The sequence below is a fragment of the Panthera onca genome, chromosome B3, assembly GCF_046562875.1.
Source record: "Panthera onca isolate mPanOnc1 chromosome B3, mPanOnc1 haplotype 2, whole genome shotgun sequence".
In the NCBI taxonomy this organism is placed as follows: Eukaryota; Metazoa; Chordata; class Mammalia; order Carnivora; family Felidae; genus Panthera; species Panthera onca.
The window spans coordinates 29712060-29733035 of NC_138344.1; the positions used below are offsets into that span (position 1 = coordinate 29712060).

At 39.2% G+C, this 20976-nt stretch overlaps 1 protein-coding gene across 3 annotated transcripts in view; it reads right to left on the minus strand.

Moving 5' to 3' along the window:
* The window catches only part of SCAPER (S-phase cyclin A associated protein in the ER), a 522888-nt gene extending 507820 nt beyond the window's left edge, over positions 1–15068 (minus strand). For 2 of the 3 annotated variants that reach the window (XM_060617955.3, XM_060617952.3), the window contains exons 1-2: positions 15022–15068; positions 7550–7617 (exon numbers count right to left, since the gene is read on the minus strand). In XM_060617955.3, the coding sequence (XP_060473938.1) occupies positions 7550–7555 (6 nt within the window). In that variant the 5' untranslated portion in view covers positions 7556–7617; positions 15022–15068. The remainder of the gene's footprint in view (positions 1–7549; positions 7618–15021) is intronic. The other variant, XM_060617953.3, reaches the window with a different exon arrangement.
* Between the last annotated feature and the right edge of the window lie 5908 nt (positions 15069–20976).

Below are 20976 nucleotides of genomic sequence, written 5' to 3' on the forward strand. Positions count from 1 at the left end.
GGGATTGCATTGAATGTGTAGATTGTTTTGGGTAGTATCAACATGTTAACAATATTTGTTCTTCCAATCCATGAGAATGGAATGTTTTTCCATTTCTTTGTGTCTTCTCCAATTTCTTTCATAAGTTTTCTATAGTTAAACATATAGATCTTTTACATCTTTGGTTACATTTATTTCTATGTATTTTATGGTTCTTGGTGCAATTCCAAATGGGATCGATTTCTTGATTTCTCTTTCTGTTGCTTCATTATTGGTGCATAGAAATGCAACCGATTTCTGTACACTGATTTTTGTATCCTGCAACCTTGCTGAATTCATGTATCAGTTCTAGCAGCTTTTTGGTGGAGTCTTTCAGGTTTTCCATGTAGAGTGTCATGTCATGTGCAAAAAGTGAGTCTGAACTTCTTCTTTGACAATTTAGATGCCTTTTATTACATTTTGTTCTCTGATTGCTGAGGCTAGGACTCCCAACACCGTGTTAAACAACAGTGGTGATAGTGGACATCTCTGTTGTGTTCCTGATCTCAGGGGGAAAGCTCTGTTTTTGCCCATTGAGGATGATATTAGTTGTGGGCTTTTCATATATGGCTTTTAATTTTTTATTTATTTTATTTTTTTTTTTTTTAATTTTTTTTTTCAACGTTTTTTATTTATTTTTGGGACAGAGAGAGACAGAGCATGAACGGGGGAGGGGCAGAGAGAGAGGGAGACACAGAATCGGAAACAGGCTCCAGGCTCCGAGCCATCAGCCCAGAGCCTGACGCGGGGCTCGAACTCACGGACTGCGAGATCGTGACCTGGCTGAAGTCGGACGCTTAACCGACTGCGCCACCCAGGCGCCCCGGCTTTTAATTTTTTAATGTGTATTTATTTTTGAGACAGAGAGACAGATCATGAGTGGGGGAGAGGCAGAAAGAGCAATATAGAACCCAAAGCAGGCTCCAGGCTCTGAGCTGTCAGCAGAGCCCAACGTGGGGCTGTAATTCACAAAATGCAAGACCATGACCAAGCCAATGTCGGATGCTCAATCAACAGTCACCCAAGTGCCCCTCATATATGGCTTTTTTGATGTTAAGGTATGTTCCTTCTATCCCGAGTTTCCTGAGGTTTTTTAATAAGGAAGGATGCTGTATTTTGTCAAATGTTTTTTCTGCACATATTGTCAAAATCATATGGTTCTTACCCTTTCTTCTATTAATGTGATGTATCACATTGATTTGCAAATGTTGAACCAGCCCTGCAGCCCAGGAATGAATCCCACTTGGGTTATGGTGAATAATTCTTTTTAATACACTGTTGAATTCGATTTGCTAGTATCTTGTTGAGAATTTTTGCATTCATGTTCATCAGGGATATTGGCCTGTGGGGTCTCTGTCTGGTTTGGAAATCAAGGTAATGCTGGCTTCATAGAATGAATCCAGAAGCTTTCCTTCCATTTCTATTTCTTGGAACAGCTTGAGAAGGATAGGTATTAACTCTGCTTTAAATGTCTGTTAGAATTCCCCTGGGAAGCCATCTGGCCCAAGACTCTTATTTGTTGGGAGACTTTTGATAAATGATTCAATTTCTTCGTTGGTTATGGGTCTGTTCAAATTTTCTATTTCTTTCCGTTTGAGTTTTAGTATTGTGTGGGTGTCTAGCAATTTGTCCATTTCAGGTTGTCCAGTTTGTTGGCATAATTTTTCATAGTATTCTCTAAAAATTGTTTGTATATCTGAGTGATTGGTTGTGATCTCTCCTCTTTCATTCATGATTTTTATGTATTTGGGTTATCTCTCTTCTCTTTTTGAGAAGTCTGGCTAGGGGGTTCTCAATTTTATTTTTTTAAAAAACCAGCTGTTAGATTCATTGATCTGTTCTACTGGGTTTTTTTGGATTCTATATTATTTATTTCTGCTCTAATCTTTATTATTTCTCTTCTTCTGCTGGCTTTGGGGTTTCTTTGCTCTTCTGCTTCTAGTTCCTTTGGGTGTGTGGTTAAGTTTGTATTGGGATTTTTCTTATTTCTTGAGATAGGCCTGGATTGCAATGTATTTTCCACTTAGGACTGCCTTTGCTGCATCCCAAAAGGTTTGGACTGTCTTGTTTTCATTTTCATTTGCTTCTATACATTTTTAATTTCTTTTTTAATTGCCTGGTTGACCCATTCATTCCTTAGTAGGATATTATTCAACCTCCACGCATTTGGTGGCTTTCCAAACTTTTTCTTGTGGTTGATTTCAAGTTTCGTAGCTTTGTGATCTGAAAATATGCATGGTATGATCTCAATTCTTTTATATTTATTGAGGACTATTTTGTGACCCAGTATGTGATCTATCTTGGAGAATGTTCCATGTGCACTCGAGAGGAATGTGTATTCTTCTGCTTTTGGATGAAGAGTTCTGAGTATATGTCAAGATGTCAATATATGTCAATATATGTCAATAATGTCAAGTCCATTTCGTCCAGTGTATCATTCAAGGCCATTGTGTCTTTATTGATTTTCTGCCTAGATGATCTGTCCATTGCTGTAAGTGGAGTATTAAAGTCCCCTGCAATTACTGTATTCTTACCAATAAGGTTGCTTTTGTTTGTGATTAACTGATTTATATATTTGGGTTCTCCAAGTTGGGGGCATAAACATTTACAATTGTTAGCTCTTCTTGATAGATCCCCATAATTATGATATAATGCCCTTCTTCATCTCTTGCTATAGCCTTTAGTTTAAAATCTAGTTTGTCTCATATAAGTACGGCTACTCCAGCTTTCTTTTGACTTCCAGTAGCATGATAGATGGCTCTCCATCCCCTCACTTTCAATCTGAAGGTGTTCTCAGATCTAAAATGAGTCTCTTGTAGACAGCATATAGATGGGTCTTGTTTTTTTGTCCATTCTGATATCCTATGTCTTTTGATTGGAGCATTTAGTCCATTTACCTTCAGAGTGATTATTCAAAGATATGGATTTAGTGTCATTGTGTTATCTGTAGGTTTCACACTTGTAGTGATATCTCTGGTCCTCTGTAGTCTTTGCAGCATTCCACTCACAGAGTCACCCTTCCAATCTCTTGCATGGCTGGTTTAGTGGTCATGAACTCCGTCAGTTTTTGTTTGTCTGGGAAAGCCTTTCTGTCTCCCTCTACTCTGAATGACAGTTTTGCTGAATAAAGGATTCCTGGCTGCATATTTTTCCTATTCAGTACATTGAATATTTCCTGCCATTCCCTTCCGGCCTGCCAAGTTTCAGTGGACAGGTGTGCTACTACCCTTATATGTCCACCCTTGTAGGTTAAGGCCCATTTGTCCCTAGCTGCTTTCATAATTCTCTCTTTATCTTTGTATTTTGCCAGTTTCAGCATGATATCCCATGGAGAAGACATATTCTTGTTATATCTGAAGGGAGTTCTCTGTGCCTCCTCGATTTGGATATCTGCCTCCTTCCCCAAATTAGTTTTCAGCTATAATTTGTTCAAGTAAACCTTCTGCCCCTTTCTCCTTTCTTCTGAAACTATGATATGGATACTATTACATTTCATTGAATCACTTAGTTCTCTAATTCCCCCCTCCTCATCTAGTATTTTCTTATCTTTTTCTTGGCTTCATCATTTTCCATAATTTTATCTTCCATTTCACTTATTCTCCCATCTGCTTCCTCCATCTTTGATGTCACTGCATCTAGTTTATTTTGTACTTCATTTACAGTATTTCTTAATTCATGGTGACTATTTCTTAGTTCCTTGATCTCTGAAGCAATAGATTCTCTGCTGTCTTCTATGCTTTTTAAAGCCCAGCTATGAATTTTATGACTATTATTCTAAATTCTTGCTCAGATATTGTTTATATCTGTTTTCAGCAATTCTCTAGCTGGCATTTCTTCCTGGAATTTCTTTTGAGGAGAATTCTTTTGGATCATCATTTTGGATAGTTTTCTGTCCCTTGTGTGTTTTAATAGCTTATTATGTGGCCTGCACCTGCGAGCACTATTATATCAAAAAAGGCTCATATACTGTCCAGGGCTTGGCCCTTCAGGAGGTGTTTTTGGAGTGTGTTGCATGTTCTCTGTTGTTGTGACTCTGGTTGCTTTATTTCCCTACTCGTAGTGGTGGTTTGGGCCTTCTACCAGGTGTGCTTTGTTTGTTGAAGTAACCCTGGAAAAAATCTTTAAAGGGGGGGGGAGGGGGGGCTGGTGGTAGAAGAAGCCTTATCCCATAGGAATAAGAGAGAAATGACAGGGGTGAGGAAAGAGAAAAGAAAAAAAAAACAACTAATCAGGCAAAGAATCAGAGGAACTATATGGCTTAATCCAGAGAGACAGAGGGGGGAAAATAAAGAAGGAGATACAGAAGAGGTATAAAAAGAATAGATTAAAAATGTCTCTTTAAACAAACCAACAACCAGAGTAACCAGAATAGGGAAGGGAAGGAACATGCAAAAGAAAAGGAAGAAGAAAAAAAAAAAATTATATACTTATACATGTATATAAACAGTAAGGACTGACCAAAACTCAAATCAGAAAATGCAAAACCATTAGACAGATATCTGATGGTGAGGTGGAACCAGTGACTGTGTTGGTCTGGATGAGGGGCTGTCTGGTATGGTCAGTGTCAGGCTTGCTCCAGTAGATATGCAGTTACCAGGCGTGGAGAGACGTGATTTGGTGTAGGTGCGTCATGCCTCCACTGTGGGCCCATTGCCCATTCCCTGAAGCCCCACCTTGTTGTGATGGGGAGAAAAATAGCAACACTCCAGTCATTCTCCCTGGACCAGGTGTCCCAAACCACTCTGTTTAAGCCATCCTCACAATGTGGTGTAGATGCCAGCACACCAGTTTGTTCCACTCCACAGTCTCCCCCCTCCCCAGGCGCTGGGCTGGGATTCAAACCCTGATGTTTTAAGGGGACCCGCTCTGCAAGCCCTGGTTCTGGGTAGAGCCACTCCACCCAGCCAGCCAACAAAGGGCTTCTTGCTCTTCACAGTGCCATGCAGGCATGAGTGGGCTCGTTTGTTGGATGTCTTAAAGGATCCCGTTCCATGGGCCCCCAGTTCAAGAGTGAAGATGTGAAAATACCACACACACACACACACACACACACACACACACACACACACAGATTTGTACATCAAATCCAGCTAAGATATCACAACCAAGTTGAGTTTATTTCAAATATGCAAGGCTGGTATAACATTTTCAAATCAATTAATGTAATATACCAAATAAGCAAAATAAAGGAGTAAAGCCCTATGTTCATCTCAACAGTTGAAAAAAAGCATGTGATAAAACTCTTCACAAAATACAACAAACACCATATTTAATGCTATAATGCTGAAAGAGACAAGGATCTTGCCCACCATCACCACTTCCCTTCAAAAAAAGGCCCTAGCCTGTGTAATAAGGTGGGAAAAAGAATGAGGCAGTGAAAACACAAATGAACCTGGATCAGTTTGTTACACTACAAAGTACAGAAATGCTCAAAGAATAATGACATATGGCAAAAGCCAGGTTGGAGGAGCTTCCACTGGCTAAATCTGGAACAATTTGAGCATCAAAATAAATAATGATAGTAATAGACTACAACATTAAATAAAATAAAAAATCCAAGTATCCAGACACGGATAGGTGGGTATGTCAACCTTTTCCTCACAGATGTTTAATAAGTGTTACCATCATTGAGTGCTAAAACTAGCGGGTGACAATTTGATGAGGTACAGGGTATTTACACAGCCTCAAAGTCTCTCTCAACAAACTACTCATTAATTTCAAAAGAGAAAACACAAACTTTAAACAGAAAAAACAATCCTGTATTAACCAAGCGATCAAAGGTAACATGACCGGGGCGCCTGGGTGGCGCAGTCGGTTGGGCGTCCGACTTCAGCCAGGTCACGATCTCGCGGTCTGTGAGTTCGAGCCCCGCGTCGGGCTCTGGGCTGATGGCTCGGAGCCTGGAGCCTGTTTCCGATTCTGTGTCTCCCTCTCTCACTGCCCCTCCCCCGTTCATGCTCTGTCTCTCTCTGTCCCAAAAATAAATGAAAAACGTTGAAAAAAAAATTTTCAAAAAAAAAAAAAAAAAAAGGTAACATGACCAAAAGCAGGACAAACTGACCATCATATGCTTTCTGATGTGATTCACTGAGAAGGACACATCATCAGTCATGTGATACTCTGCCAAAAAAATAGAAAATCTGCCTCTAGGCAATTAGGATCATATAAAGAAACTTAATATAATGGAAACACACTAGATGGTAGAGAGAAGGGAAGAAAAGCAATCAAATCCTTGATGACACCTTGATGATGGTGTTTCTCTTAGCCCAACTAAAACCTACTGGTCTTAAAAAAATAAATAAATAAAATAAATAAATAAAACCTACTGGTCTTTCAAGTCCCAACTTAAAAAGTAACTCTCTCAAAATGAAGTACTTTAACCCCCGGACTCAGCCAGGACCCCTTTTATATGCTCGAACAAACCTGTACTCCTTTGTAGCACATCTCACAATTATATTTTAAATCATATACTTATGTATTTACCATCTATCTTCTCCCATGAATGATGAATAATTGGCATGATAAAGATATCATGAATAAATGACTGAAATAAGTACATCATGAATAAATGAACATCATTTGTAAACGAGGTATTCAACAAAAATAAGTAACTGAAGTTAGCCCTGCTAAGCACAAATTATTTTCAGTTTTACCATTTTGGATGAAAATCTGATCATACTTCCCTGACTTTTAAACAATGGGTGCTGGGGCACCTGGGTGGCTCAGTCGGTTAATCATCCGACTTTGGCTCAGGTCATGAACTCATGGTTCGTGAGTTTAAGCCCCACGTCAGGTTCTGTGCTGACAGCTCAGAGCCTGGAGCCTGCTTCAGATTCTGTGTCTCCCTCTCTCTGTTCCTCCCCTGCTCGTGCTTTGTCTCTCTCAAAAATAAATAAAGATTAAAAATTTTTTTAAATAAATAGGTAAAAAAATAAACAGTGGCTACTGAATCAACTTCCTCCTTTCTTGGTACTTTCAAGTTAGCACCAGGAATAACTTTTGTATGATATTACAATATGCCCTCAGGAACTATAGAAATGCAGAGGATGGTTGCTGTAAAATTAATAGGCTCAGACCAAAGTGTTTTTTAGATTTTTTGAACTCTTTACTTCCTGGTAATTAGGCAGAACACAAAAGCTTAATTCTCAATTATTTTCTCTTTTTCCCTATCAAGCTATCAGTTTTCAATTCTTATTTGTTAGAATTACAGGAAGTGTTACAAAAAGTAAAGTGAATATACTTTCATTATGGGAATTATCTGTTATGGATGATCACAGGCATTTTTAATTTACTTTCAGGTTTTTGGCCACATTCCTTACCATCACAGTTGGCAAACAAGCAATGCTTTTACTACGCTTTGCCCATCAAAGCTATTTAAAAACAACACAAATCAATAAGAAATACTATGAAGCTGTAAAAGGAAATAAAGCTCTCTGATGCTCTAGAGTATACTGCAAAGATAATAAATGAAAAAGATATGGAAGGAAGGACAAAAAAACAGGTTAGTGTTTAAGGTAGCTTGATCACTTACCATCATTCTTTAATTCCGTTAGTATGCCAAGAAGCTCATTTACCACATAAACCCCTGGGGTGTGACTCCTACAATAAAAAAAAAAAAAAAAATACATATATATATATATATATATATATATATCCTTAGTCATAAGATTGTCAAAAAAACATTTATTCTTAAAAAGACAGAAGTCTCATTACCACAAGTTTGTCATTACATTAAACAAAAAAATAAAATTGCTCTTTTATACTGTTTGGATGTAATATCGCATGTTTTAAATATTCCATGCTGAACAATACCTCAGTGCTCTCCAAAAAAAATTTTTAATTAAATACAAGAGAAACACTGTTAATTAATTACATTAAGAGTCTATGATCTCTCAATCCAGAGACTTTTTTTTTTACTACCATCTATATAGTACACATAACACACATATAGTATATCCTTACTCGGTTCACAAATGTTTAACTGCAACAAAAGTTTCATAAAGTGATGTTTATACCTATTGTGTGAGATGTACTCTGAGATTTCCTTCTCATTTTTCAAATGCTGCTTTCACTGAACTGATTTATGACCCACTAATGAATGCCAACCCAGGATACAAAACATGATATACCTATTCTTAGGAACTTTCAAAAACTGAGATTTTATCAGAATATTTTAATTACTATTATATAAGTCTCCACATAGAACATATCTTACTTTTCAGGATATCAATATAATGTGGCCAAACCTTTACTCAAACCCAAAGCAGAAACCGAGATAGAACACAAAGCAACAAGGATATTCCTGTATAGAATGACCTAACCCCATAAGAAAAGCTAATGAATGAAGAAATGTAGCAGTTGGAACCTAGTTGCTTCTGGGCTCAGAGCCTAGGTAATTTATCCTTTGCCAAGTGTATTTGCTCCTTTTAAAATACAACACATAAGTCCACACAAAAACTTATACACAAGTATTCATAGCACCATTATACATAATGGCCAAAAGTGGAAACAACCCAAATGTCCATAAAATGATGGATAAATAGAAGGTGGTATATACATACGATGGAATATTACTGGGCCATAAAAAGGAATAAAGTGCTAATACATGCTACAACATGAAGGAACCTTAAAAACATTATGCTAAGAAGCCAGCCAGTCACAAAAGATAACATATCGAATAATTTATACATAATTTCCCGAACAGGCAAATCCACAGAGTCAGAAAATAGATTATTGGTTGCCTAAGGCTAGGAAGTTGGAGGAAAATGGGAGTGACTGCTAATGCGCATGAGGTTTCTTTCTGAAATGGCAAAAATGTTCTAAAATTCATTATGGTGATGGTTGCACAAGTCTGTGGATACAAAAGCCATTTTTTTTAATGGCTGAATTGTATGGTGTATAAATTATATCTCAATTAAACTGTTATTTTTTAATGCAGTGCCTCTCTGTTCACAACTCTTCCAGTTACTCCCCATCTCAGAGTAAAAGCCAAAGTCTTCATAGTAGCCTACCACACTCATACCTCCCTGACCATACCTCGACCCCTCTCCTCTTTGGTGTTCATTCCACTCCAGCCACACTGGCCTCTTTATGTTCCCCAACATGCCAGACACACTCAGGCCTCAGGGCTTTTTAATTATTGGCCACTTATCTGAAAGACTCAAGATTTACTCCATCTTTACTCATATATCACTTCCTCAGTGAAGCCTTCCCAAACATTCTATTTAAAATTGCAACCCATTTAGGGGCGCCTGGCTGGCTCAGTCAGTAGAGCACACAACTCTTGATCTCAGGGTTGAGAGTTCAAGCCCCATGTTGGGTATAAAGATTACATAAAAAATTAAATTATTTAATAAATTAAAATACATTAAACTGCAACCCATTTATCCTGACTCCCACCCCCGGCACTTCCTATCCCACTTCTCCTCTAGAGCATTTATCACCTTATAGTATTTACTTAATTGGTATACTGTCCATCTCCCCCCCCCACACACAAGAACATAAGCTTCATGGTGTTTGTTGGTTTCGTTACGGCTATGGTCTCAGAACCTAGAACAGTACCTGGCATTCAATACGCATTAAATACTTATTTGATAAAGCCCATGCTAAAGAATATTTGCTCACCATGTTGCCTTCCTCTCACCCTCCTACATATTCAAAGCCTTTTAAATATTCAAGGCCAACTCTAAAGTCATCTTCATAAAGCCTACTCTGACATCCCCAGCTGACAGATGTCTTCTACATCTTAATTTCCAGATCACTTCATCTGTATTCACTTGTAAAAAGTAGGAGATAGATAGATAGATAGATAAAAATAAAAAATAAAAAGTAGGAGAAAGCACGATGTAGTGGAAAGAGTATATAGAGACACTGGAGTCAACCAAATCACTGGCTGTGACCATGAGAGGTCATTTGATCTCTTTGAGTATCAGAAGTCTCATCTATAAAAATGAAGAAGTTAAAAAGACTATGTTCTGGGGTGCCTGGGTGCTCAGTCAGTTAAGTGTCTGACTCTTCATCTCAGCTCAGGTCTTGATCTCAGGGTCATGAGTTTAAGCCCTGTGTTGGGCTCTGCGCTGGGTGTGAAGCCTACTTTAAAAAAAAAAAAAAAAAAAAAAAAAAAAGGCTATGTCCTCAGTTTTCCAAAACAGATAGACAAATGGCTAATAGGAACATGAAAAGATGTTGAATATCATTAATCATTAGGGATATATAAATCACAACCACAATAAGATATCACTTCACACCCACACCCACTAGGATGGCTACAATCCCAAAGACAAACAATAACAAGTGTTGGAGACGATGTGGAAAAATTGTGGACGCAACATAAACTTTGGAATGTCATATGCTGTAGCTGGTTTTGTAAATAATCTGGTAGTTCTTCAAAAGGTAGAGTTACTATATGACCCAGCAATTCCACTCTTCGGTATATACCCAAGAGAAATAAAGACATATGTCCACACAAAAACTTATACACAAATGTTTATAGCAGCATTATTCATAATATTCAACAAGTGAAACCATCCAAATGTGCATCAACTGATGAATGGATAAATAAAATGTGGTATATCCACACAATAAAATAGTATTCAGCCACAAAAAGACATGAAGTTTCTAGAAAAGCCAAACCTATGGAAGGGAAAAGATCAATTGTTACAGGGGTTAGGGAGAAAGAGGGATAAACAGACAGAATACAAAGAATTTTTAGGGCAATGAAAGTATTCTTTAAGATATTATAATGGTGTATACATGTCATTACACATTTGTTCAAACCCATAAATACAACACCAAGAGTAAATACTAATGTAAACTATGGACTTTGGTGTGATAGGGACTTGTCAATGTAAGTTAAATCAATTTTAACAAACATTCCACTCTAGCGGGGGATGTTGATGATGGGAGAAGCAAAGCTAAGTGGAGACAGGGAACATATGGGAAATCTCCGTACTTTCCCTAAAAAAATTTGCTGTGCTCCTAAAACTGTTCTAAAACATTAAAGAGTTAAAAAAAAAGGGGGAAGTGTTGATACACTACAGCATGGGTGAACATTGAAAATACTATGCTAAATGGAAAAAACCAAACACAAAAGGCCACCTATTATATGATTCTATTAATATAAATGCCAGAACAGACAAATCCACAGAGAAAAAAAAGTAGATTAGTGGTTGCCTACGGCTGATGCAGAAAGTGGGAAGGAGAAGAGATGACAGTCAGGAATAGAGAATGGCTGTTATGGGGTTTCATATGGGGTTCTGAAAATGTCCTAAAATTGGGGTGATGTTTGCACAATTCTGTGAATACACCAAAAAACTACTGAAATGTATACTTTAATGGTTGATTTTATGGTGTGAAATATATCGCAATAAGTTGTTTAAAAACAAAACAAAACAAAACAAAACCTAACACCTAATCCAGAACTTCCAAAATTTCAAGCAGTTACTACTTTCGTATTTGCCATTAACTACCACCCATACTATTATTCATATAACATTTTTCCCTAAATAAAACACTTTTACTTACAATTTATTTTTTAATATTTATTTTTGAGAGAGAGCATGCACAAGCAGAGAACGAGCAGAGAGAGAGGGAGAGAGAGAATCCCAAACAGAATCCTATGTGGGGCTCAATCTCAGAACCATAGGATCATGACCTGAGCTGAAATCAAAAGTTGGATGCTTAACAAACTGAGCCACCCAGGTGCCCCTTTTACTTACATTTTAAAAGAAAATCTAAAATGTTACCATAAACAAAAAAATCAGTTAATATAAAAAAATGGATGTGGCAAATATTTGGCAGTGCTCCTCAAATAAATTTGAGAAACTCTAGGCTACAGCAAAACAACAGGCAAGCAGAAAATGGAGCACAAAAAATAAACAAGTCAGTAAACAGGAAACGGACCCTGGGCCAGAGATTTCCAAACAAGTAGCTGCCAATGATAAACTGAAGTCTCACTTGTCCTAGCCTGCTCTACAGTCCCAGAAAGTCTGTGGAAACACCTGAGTCCTACAAATGGAAATGGGAAGATTGGCTCAAGGGCCAGGAAAGGCCTGTCTCTCTTCATCGGAGTTTAGGTATGCAGGTTGTGAAAGGGCAAGAAGCAAATGGCAGGCCCAAATGGTGAGAAGCCTGTTAGTAACTCTAAAAAATATAGACCCATCTAACAGAAACCAGGTGAGTACATCTATGAATTGTTCTCATGTTCGCCAATAAATTCTAGCAAAGCTGGGGTTTACAATCTCCGGTGTTCACAAAGTCTACCACTCATGTACTTGCATTTTCTGAAATTGAAGACAATCCAAGTATTTCCCTGAGTCAGGTAAACAATGCTGTCACAGGCATACTCAAAAACTACCAGTAATTGTTCACAGCTTTGTGAAGTGGAAAATTAAGTGTATTATGGCAAAATAAGTACTTTGAAGAATATAGACATTTTATTTATAATTCCAGTTGTTTAATGAAGTTTTCAATTCTGAGCACTTCCATATATACTAGCATGAATAAATCACACAGGATGAATTTATCTTCTCCCATGAACCTGGCATGCCTCTTTGAAAAAACCAAAACTACCTCTCTTTTGCAATACTATATTAAATAGGCCTAACACATACTGAAATCTTTACAAATGAAATACCTCTGAGATATGCTTCCAAACAATGAAAGGGGATTAGCTTTTATGAGACAAAATTGTCCATGCATACATAATTACTGAAATAGAAAATTAGTACATAGCAATTAATTCTACTATTCTAATTCACGTTTTCAAAACATATAATGAACTTACTATTGAAGAAATTATCATTAAAAAGTAGCCATTATTTTAGCAAAGCTCCATGAAATCTCTATGTCCAGAATAAAGTCTTTCTATAAATCATTTCCTTCTAATAATTTAAGGTGGCCTCACCAGTGAACTGCAGATCTTTTTGCTTTTCCCATAATATCTACTGCCAAAGCCAAACATGTGTGTGAAAAAGGTTACCATCCCAGCATAAAACTGGAAACAGATTTTTACTACTTATTTTGTTATTCAAGCCATTTGCAGTTCTCACTTCTACAATTTCAGAAACGTGAATTTCACAATGGATATCAAGTTGCACCATTAGAGAGAATTCTGTTTAACTTCCCACTTACCACCACCATCTAAGTGTTTAAAGAATGTTCACATGGGATTCCCAAATAACTTTTGTTTCTCCTTTAAAACTAGGTTGAGTTGTGGTTAGGTAGGAAGGTGAAAGAAAAGATAGAATATCAACCCCCTTCATCTTAACATTCCCGTAAAGTAGTTAAGTGAAGCTTTTAATAAAGTTAACATCAAATCAACCTTTCAGTGATTAAGTATCTATGAAGCCCTAAGGATATTTTTTAAATCTATGTTTAAAACACTATATCCTTTGAACCTTAGTAACCAAAATTATTTATAAATGCATTTGTATAGCAACATTGATTATGCGTCCATGCACAATCCACCAGGTGGACTAAGGTAAAGTGGTTAACTACAGAGAACAAAAAAATTGCAGCTCAAGGGAATGCGGAGAATGAAGAGGCAAGCATTTGTTGGGGGCTTACTATGGGCGAGGAGCAGTTCTTAATGCTGTACACATACCTCATTTACTTGCTATCAACAAATTTATGAGGTGAATCACATTATCTCTATTTTACAGATGAGGAAACCACGGCTCAGAAAAATTAAGTAATCTGCCAAAGGACAAGTAGTGAAGCTGGGATTCAAACTCAAATCAGTCTGCCTTCAAAGCCCTCATTCTCACACTTCCTCCCACAAAGAAACTTTCCAAATCATATTAAATTGACTCTCTGATTAATTAAAATATTAATTCCTTAGTGAATATTACTCAGATCACTTCCATATGTGGCATAAATCAATCTGCACCCAACACATTTTGAGGAAAAGTCATAGCTAGAAAAAAATACAAGGGCCAGGGCACCAAAATAAACCAGAGTGGGATAATGGTCAGATTACCAACCCAAGGTATAAAAGCATCATCCCAGATCAACCATTCACCAGCTGGTGACCCTGGGGCAAGTAATAACGTCTCTGAACCTTAGTTTCCCCATTCATAAAATGAACATAATGCCTAGCCCACCCTTCTACCTTGGATTATGAGAATGAAATAGCTAATGTTGGTGAAATCAATGTGTAAACCATACCAAACTATGGTACTTATATGGAATTGCTATCTATTCAGTAAGATGACTATAATGAACAGCCATTTTCATGGAAAATATCTCGGCACATATAGAAGGAGGGAACAGTCCACGAGCAACAGGAAACTGGTCTAAGGCAGGCAGCCCCATCCCAGCGGGAGCCACTTGACAGCAGCAGGTGCTCAGAGAACCAGTTTTCCGACTGCTTTCGAAAAATCCCTTCACTCACTGGGGGGGGAAAGGAGCACTAACACAGGCAGAAGGCTGGGTCCTAATACTCCCAGGTGTGAGGCACTGGTTCAAGTCTTCACCCCTCCAGGCCTCAGTTTAAGAATTTGTAAGACAATTCCCGCCCTGCTTCCCAAGCAGAGCTAAGACCGGAATCATCAAGGGGTGGTAAACCCTGCGGAGAATGAAATGATGGCGATCACCTGTCAAATGAAGGGCTGGGTGGGAGTCTCCTATGGAAACCCCTTGCAGTTTGGACATTCCAGAAGCCTCAACACGCGCACCACCGCGTACTCAGTTAAGGGGTTAGGCAGTACCCATCCCCACCTTCACCCCCACCCCAGTTGAACCCGCAGCGCAGGCCGGGAGCCTGCCTACCCTCGTCCCCAGGCCTTCTCAGAGGAACCCCGGGCCCTCCCGAGCAGCCGTGGCTCCCCTCCCCCAGCAGCGATCGCAGACCCTCTCCGCCCACACTGCCAGGTGAGGGGAGAGGGTGAAGGGGAGTACCCGCCGCCATTTTGTCCCTTGGACCCCGCAACGCATTCCGCCCGGCCAGGCCCCAGCCCCGGGCCTCCTGGGTCTGCGCTACGCGCGCCCCTCGCGGACACTCACCCCCGGCAGCCCTGCGCAGTTCGGGGCGGCTCCGAGCGTCCCGCCGGGAAAGGGGCGGGGCGGGGAGGGGAGGCTACGGGGGGCGGGGCAGCTGCCGGAGCACCACGTGACTCCCAGCCGGGGCCGTGCTGTTCCCCGCCCTAGTTGCGGCCTCCCGCGCGCAGGCGCAGCCAGGTTCGCGCCGACCCGCCGAGAAGGCGGGGAGACTTGGCGTGGGTTGGCTTTCGTTGTACCGGCGCGCTTGCTTCCGTGGAGCTCTTCCCTTCGTTAGGCTGCATTCTCACCGCGGCTTTTAGCTACAATCTTGGATTCAGTCCCTTCCCTCCGCCTGTCTTATCGTCACAGTCCCACAGATAACGACCTAGAGGTCTGCCTTACAAAAATCTATACTTGTGAAAACGCTTCGGAAAAGCACGCAGCACTACACCAAGCATTGCTTACCCTCCGCGGTAAACCTTTTTTCATCCCCTGCGTGCCAGCCTTGAAAGGCTCAAAGTACAAGGATCTACCAAATGTTTTCTCTACCTCAAAGACGAAATAAACACACCAATTAAATAATTTAACGATGTTTAAATCATAGTTCTGAATGAAATAGAAAAACTCCGCGCAGACCGTAATTATCAAATGAATATTCCTCATCACTTTTCATCCACCTGGGAAGTTCAGACTCTACCTTTCCCTTTCCCTTGTTACCCACAATAAGCAGAACTCATGGAATCTAATGGAGTCTGCCTCACAAATAGACTATAAACGCTGTGAAGGCAGGAACCATATCAAATGGCTATGTTCTGGCTCCTTTCCCCTTTTGCCTTCTTAGAAAATTTATTTATTTAACAACTGTTTGTAGGGCATTTACCATATGACAAATGGTATTTTAGATGGTTGGAGTTAATAAATTAAAAAAATCATTAAAAATGCCTGCCTTCTAGGGCACCTGGGTAGCTCAGTTCTTTAAGTATCTGACTCTTGGTTTTGGCTCAGGTCCTGATCTCATGGTTCTTGGGTTCAAGCCGTGCATTGGGCTCTGAGCTGACAGTGTGGAACCTGCTTGGAATTCTCTCTCTCTCTCTCTCTCTATCAAAATAAATAAACATTTTTTTAAATGCTTGCCTTGGGGTGCCTGGGTGGCTCAGTTGGTTAAGCATCCAACTTCAGCTCAGGTCATGATCTCACACACAGCTCATGGGTTCCAGCCCAGCACCTCCAGCTCTGTGATGACAGCTCAGAGCCTGGAGCCTGCTTCCAATTCTATGTCTCTTTCTCTGCCCTTCCCCGCCAACCCCCCCCCCCCCCCAAGCTCATGCCCTCTCTCTCTTTCACAAAAATAAACATTTTTTAAAACAATGCTTTAAAAAATAAAATAAAAGTAAATAAAGATGCCTGCCTTCTTGGAGCCAGCTGGAGACAATAAATAGTGAACATATAAGTAAATTACATGATAATGTGATAAACCCTACAGTAAACAAAGTGAGTAGGATAAGAAGGATGGAGTAGGGAACATACTGCAATTTCATAAAGTGTAGTCAGGGCTTTTATTCCTCTAATCAACTGTTCCTTTTCTCCTCTCTCAATTCCCATAAGGGTTTAAACAACCTCTCCCATCTTGAAATGTCCCACCCAACAAACCCCATTTCAACCTCCACTTTATTTTTCTTCTTTGCAGATCTGCCCTTCACAACTACATTTCTCCAGTGTAGGATGTCTCTACTTCATCAACTACAACTCATGTCTGATAACTAGTGTTATTGCACTCTGGTTTCTTCCCTACCGCCCTATGAAAACCATTCTTTCTAAAGTCACTAGGGCTCGACTGACTACAGATGCTTTGGATGTATTCATCATGACCTAACTTAATTTCTCTGCAAATTTTGACACTTCTTCCTTCTGGAAACACTTTTTCCTCACCTACCATTTTTACTCTCTTGATCTCACTTTTTCATCTCTAACCACCCTTTCTTCATCTCTTTTGAAGTCTCCTCTTATTTTTCTCATCTCTTAAATGTTGGTATCCCTCAGGGATAGGTGCAAGCCCTCTCTTTTCCCACTGGACACACTCTCTTGGTGATTGCTTCTTTTTACATAATTTCAGTTAGCATTTTTGTGCTCTAGATTTCCCAGTATATATCTCCAGGCCTGATTTCTGCTCCTGAGCTTCAGATCTACATGGTTAACTACCTGGTTAGTTCCACTTGAGCCTCTCAAAACCAACAAGATGAAAATAAAAACACTCATTATCTTTCTTATATACATGTAAAACAGCCTCATGGGATATAATTTACATACCACACAATTCACCCACTTAATGTTTCAGTGGTTTTAAAAACATTTACAGGATTGTGCAATCATCACTACAAGTCAATTTTAGAAGATTTTCATCACTACAGAAAGAAACCTCATATTCATTAATAGTCACTTGCCCATTTTCCCTCAATTCCCTATTCATTTCATGTGAAGGGAATCATGCAATATGTGGTATTTTGTGACTGGCCTCTTTCATTCAGGATAATGTTTTCAAAGCACAACCACACTATAACATGTATCAATACTTCAATCCTTTTTTGTGGCTGAATAATATTCCATTGTATGGATACCACATTTTATTTATCCATTCATTAGTTGAAGGACATTTAGGTATCACTACTTTTTCACTATTATGAATAATATTGCTATGAACATTTGCGTACAAGTTTTGGGTGGACATATGTTTTCATTTTTCTTGAGTATAGACCTAGGAGTGGAATTGCTGGGTCATATGCTAATTCTATGTTCAACTTTCTTAAAAACTGCCAGACTATTTCCAAAACCAGCTGCACCATTTTACATTCCTACCTGCAGTTTACAAGGGTTCCAATTTCTCCACACTTTTTCCAACCGTTGTATCGTCTGTCTTTTGGATTGCAGCCATCCTAGTGGGTAAAGTGTGGTTGTGATTTATATTCTCCTAATGACTAATTATGTTCAACTGCTTTTCATGTGCTTATTGGCCATTTGTGTATGTCCCTGAAGAAATGTCTATTCAAATCCTTTGGTCATTTTTTAATTGGATTACCACTCATTAACTTTAAAAAAATTTTTTTTTTAATGTTTACTTATTTTTGAGAGCGGGAGAGACAGAGTGCAAGCTGGGGGGGGGGGGGCAGAGAGAGAGAGAGAGACACAGAATCCAAAGCAGGCTCCAGACTCTGAGCTGTCCACACAGACCCCAACACGGGACTCAAACTCACAAACCGTGAGATCATGACCCGAGCTGAACTCAGACACTCAACTGACTGAGCCACCCAGGCGCCCCACAACTCATTAAATTTTGCCACAAAATCTGTTCTGATTATTGTTCTGCCAAATATTCTTGTGCCCTTCCATGAAATGCCCCTTCCTCAGCCCCACCAATGGCAGACTTGACCAGGTGACTTGCTTTGACCAATAAAATGTGAGGATCACATTTCAAGCAGAAATTTTAAAAGCCAGCTTGTGGGTTCACCATGTCTCTTTTCTGTCTGCCACAAGATCGGTGATTTATTTCAGAGAAAAGTTGTTCCATCAACCTGGGTTCCAGAGTGAAGATGGCATGGAACAGAACCAGATTGTGTAACTGCATGATTCCCCAATGGATATGCAGCATTTATTTTGGTAAGCCACTCAGATGCTTGGTACATTTGTTACTGCACCATAACCTAGCCTCTGCTAAAGTATCACTTGTCCCATGTGCTGTGTGGATCTACTATCTCTCCAGCCTCCTTAACATGGCCCACAAGGCTTGAATCAGGCCTGATAACTTCTTCAACCTCATTTCCAGGCCATTTCCTCAACCAGCCTATGTTCCAGACAAAATACAGTACACTGAAACCCTGAAATTCATTTCTTCCTCTCTCTTTGTTCAAGTTCTTCCTTATTACTGGAATGGTAATAGATAATTTTGCCTAAGAATTTTCTATGTGTAAGACTATAGAGAGAGAGAGAGTCTTATTTCATCTGAAAAAAAAAAAAAAAAAACCTGAGAATTAGGTAGTTTCTACTATTTTACAAATCAAGAAAGGCCCTAGATTTACTTTTCCTAGGGCAGACAGCTAGAAGGGGGTCGTGCTAGGATTTGAAACCAGGTCTCTTTGACTCCAAAGCTCCTCTTTGAAGCATTAGGCTATAATAATAGCTAAAGGGAGTTAGCTTTTCTTCAGTATTTACTGTAGGAGGCACCATGCTGAGGCACTTCGCATGGACTGTATTTAATCCACGTAAAGAAATTATATGAGGGGCACCTGGCTGGCTCAGTCGGAAGAGTGTGTGATTCTTGATCTCAGGGTTGTGGGTTCGAGCCCCACATTGGATGTGGAGATTACTTAAATAAATAAATAAATAAATAAATAAGAAATTATATGAAATGGAAGTATAGTATAGAATAGTGGTATCCCATAGCAGTTAAGACTCTGATTTTGGAGTCAGATTATGTAATTGTGTGTTCTTGAGAAAATTATTAAACATCTCTAAACTCCATTTTCCTCATCTGTAAAATGGAGCAATAAGATATACCTAAGTGGGTTTTGTATTAAATTAGTCAATTTTTAGAAAGCAGTTAGAATAGTTTAGCATATAGAGATCAAAGTTCCTTCAGGTGTCATCTCCAGTGGCCAATGCACCTCTTCCACGGCAGTAGCTCCAACTGGAAATCTCTGGCCATGATTCTGGATTTTCCCTGACAGCCTTGACTTTGAGGTTCTGATACCAGCACCCCATTCCACTGTTCACCAAGGGATTAATTTTCTCACCTATTTGACTTGAATGCCGTTATCACCTCCTAGTAAGTGGAAAGTAGAATTCTAGTAATCCATGGCAGGCAATGGTAGTGTAATCACTTAAATTAATATCTGTGGTTGCTTGAAATAAAATGCCAGATGGAGGTAAGGGAATTGAAAATTCTGGAGCTGCTGTACTCTGCCATGAAAGTAATGATAATCACAAGGACTATAGAGTAAGTTGACAACTTCGCAAGCATTAGGAAGCTACTAAATGCTAAAATTAGTGCTTTAAACTCTCAGCTCATGGCTGAGAATCTCTTATTTCTTATGGCCTAAGGACAGACCATGGCTTAGGATCAGAACCAAATTTATTTGTGCAAGTTGCTAGGGTAAAATGAAATTGAACTCACAGGTTTTCTAAATCACTGTGTTAAAGATAGGACATAGATTGGAAAGAAGTGGGATTCTGAGACTTAGGATGGGGACATTTGAGGGGACCTCAGACTAGCCCCGTAAATATCCCTGAGATCCCTATTCTATCTTAGGAAACTGACATTCCCTTGTTTAATGATTCTGTATGCAGCAGTTGCCTGGCAAAGAGATGTCTATTCTCTCCAGATACTATCCACCACCCCTCATTACCTCCAAACCCACTTCTATAATCAAATCCAGGAACCCAGAACAGAATTGTAAGGTCTATTTAAGAAAACAAAACAAAACAAAACAAAACTTATACACTCAAAGAATTGCAATATCTTGTGCATTTACATTAGCAGTAACCTGGAAAACTATATGGAGTAGATTCTAAGGATGTTACATCAGAAAAGATAGAATATATTTGACAAGCCAGGCTAAATTTAAATACATATGTCCTTACCTAAGATCCCAATTTTGATATACTAAGTTGAGTATCTAATGGTGTACTTGGTTGGTTGACTTCAATGAAGCTGAGATGCCAGAAATTCACCTCACATAATATGGAGAAATGAATGTAAAAGTTCCTATTCAAAAGGGCCAAGCCACAGAATATACGAAAGCATCAAGGTGATGGGAATGTTGGAGTGGATTTGTTATGTGTAACCTGCTCACCCTTTTCCTGACTATGTTGCATGAAAGGGACCAGAGGGCACTAAGGTACTGAGAAAATGTTAGTGACAGAAACATAGGCATCCTTGAAAGCTCTGAAATGACTATCCTTTCTAGAGCAAGGATGGGTTTTCTGATT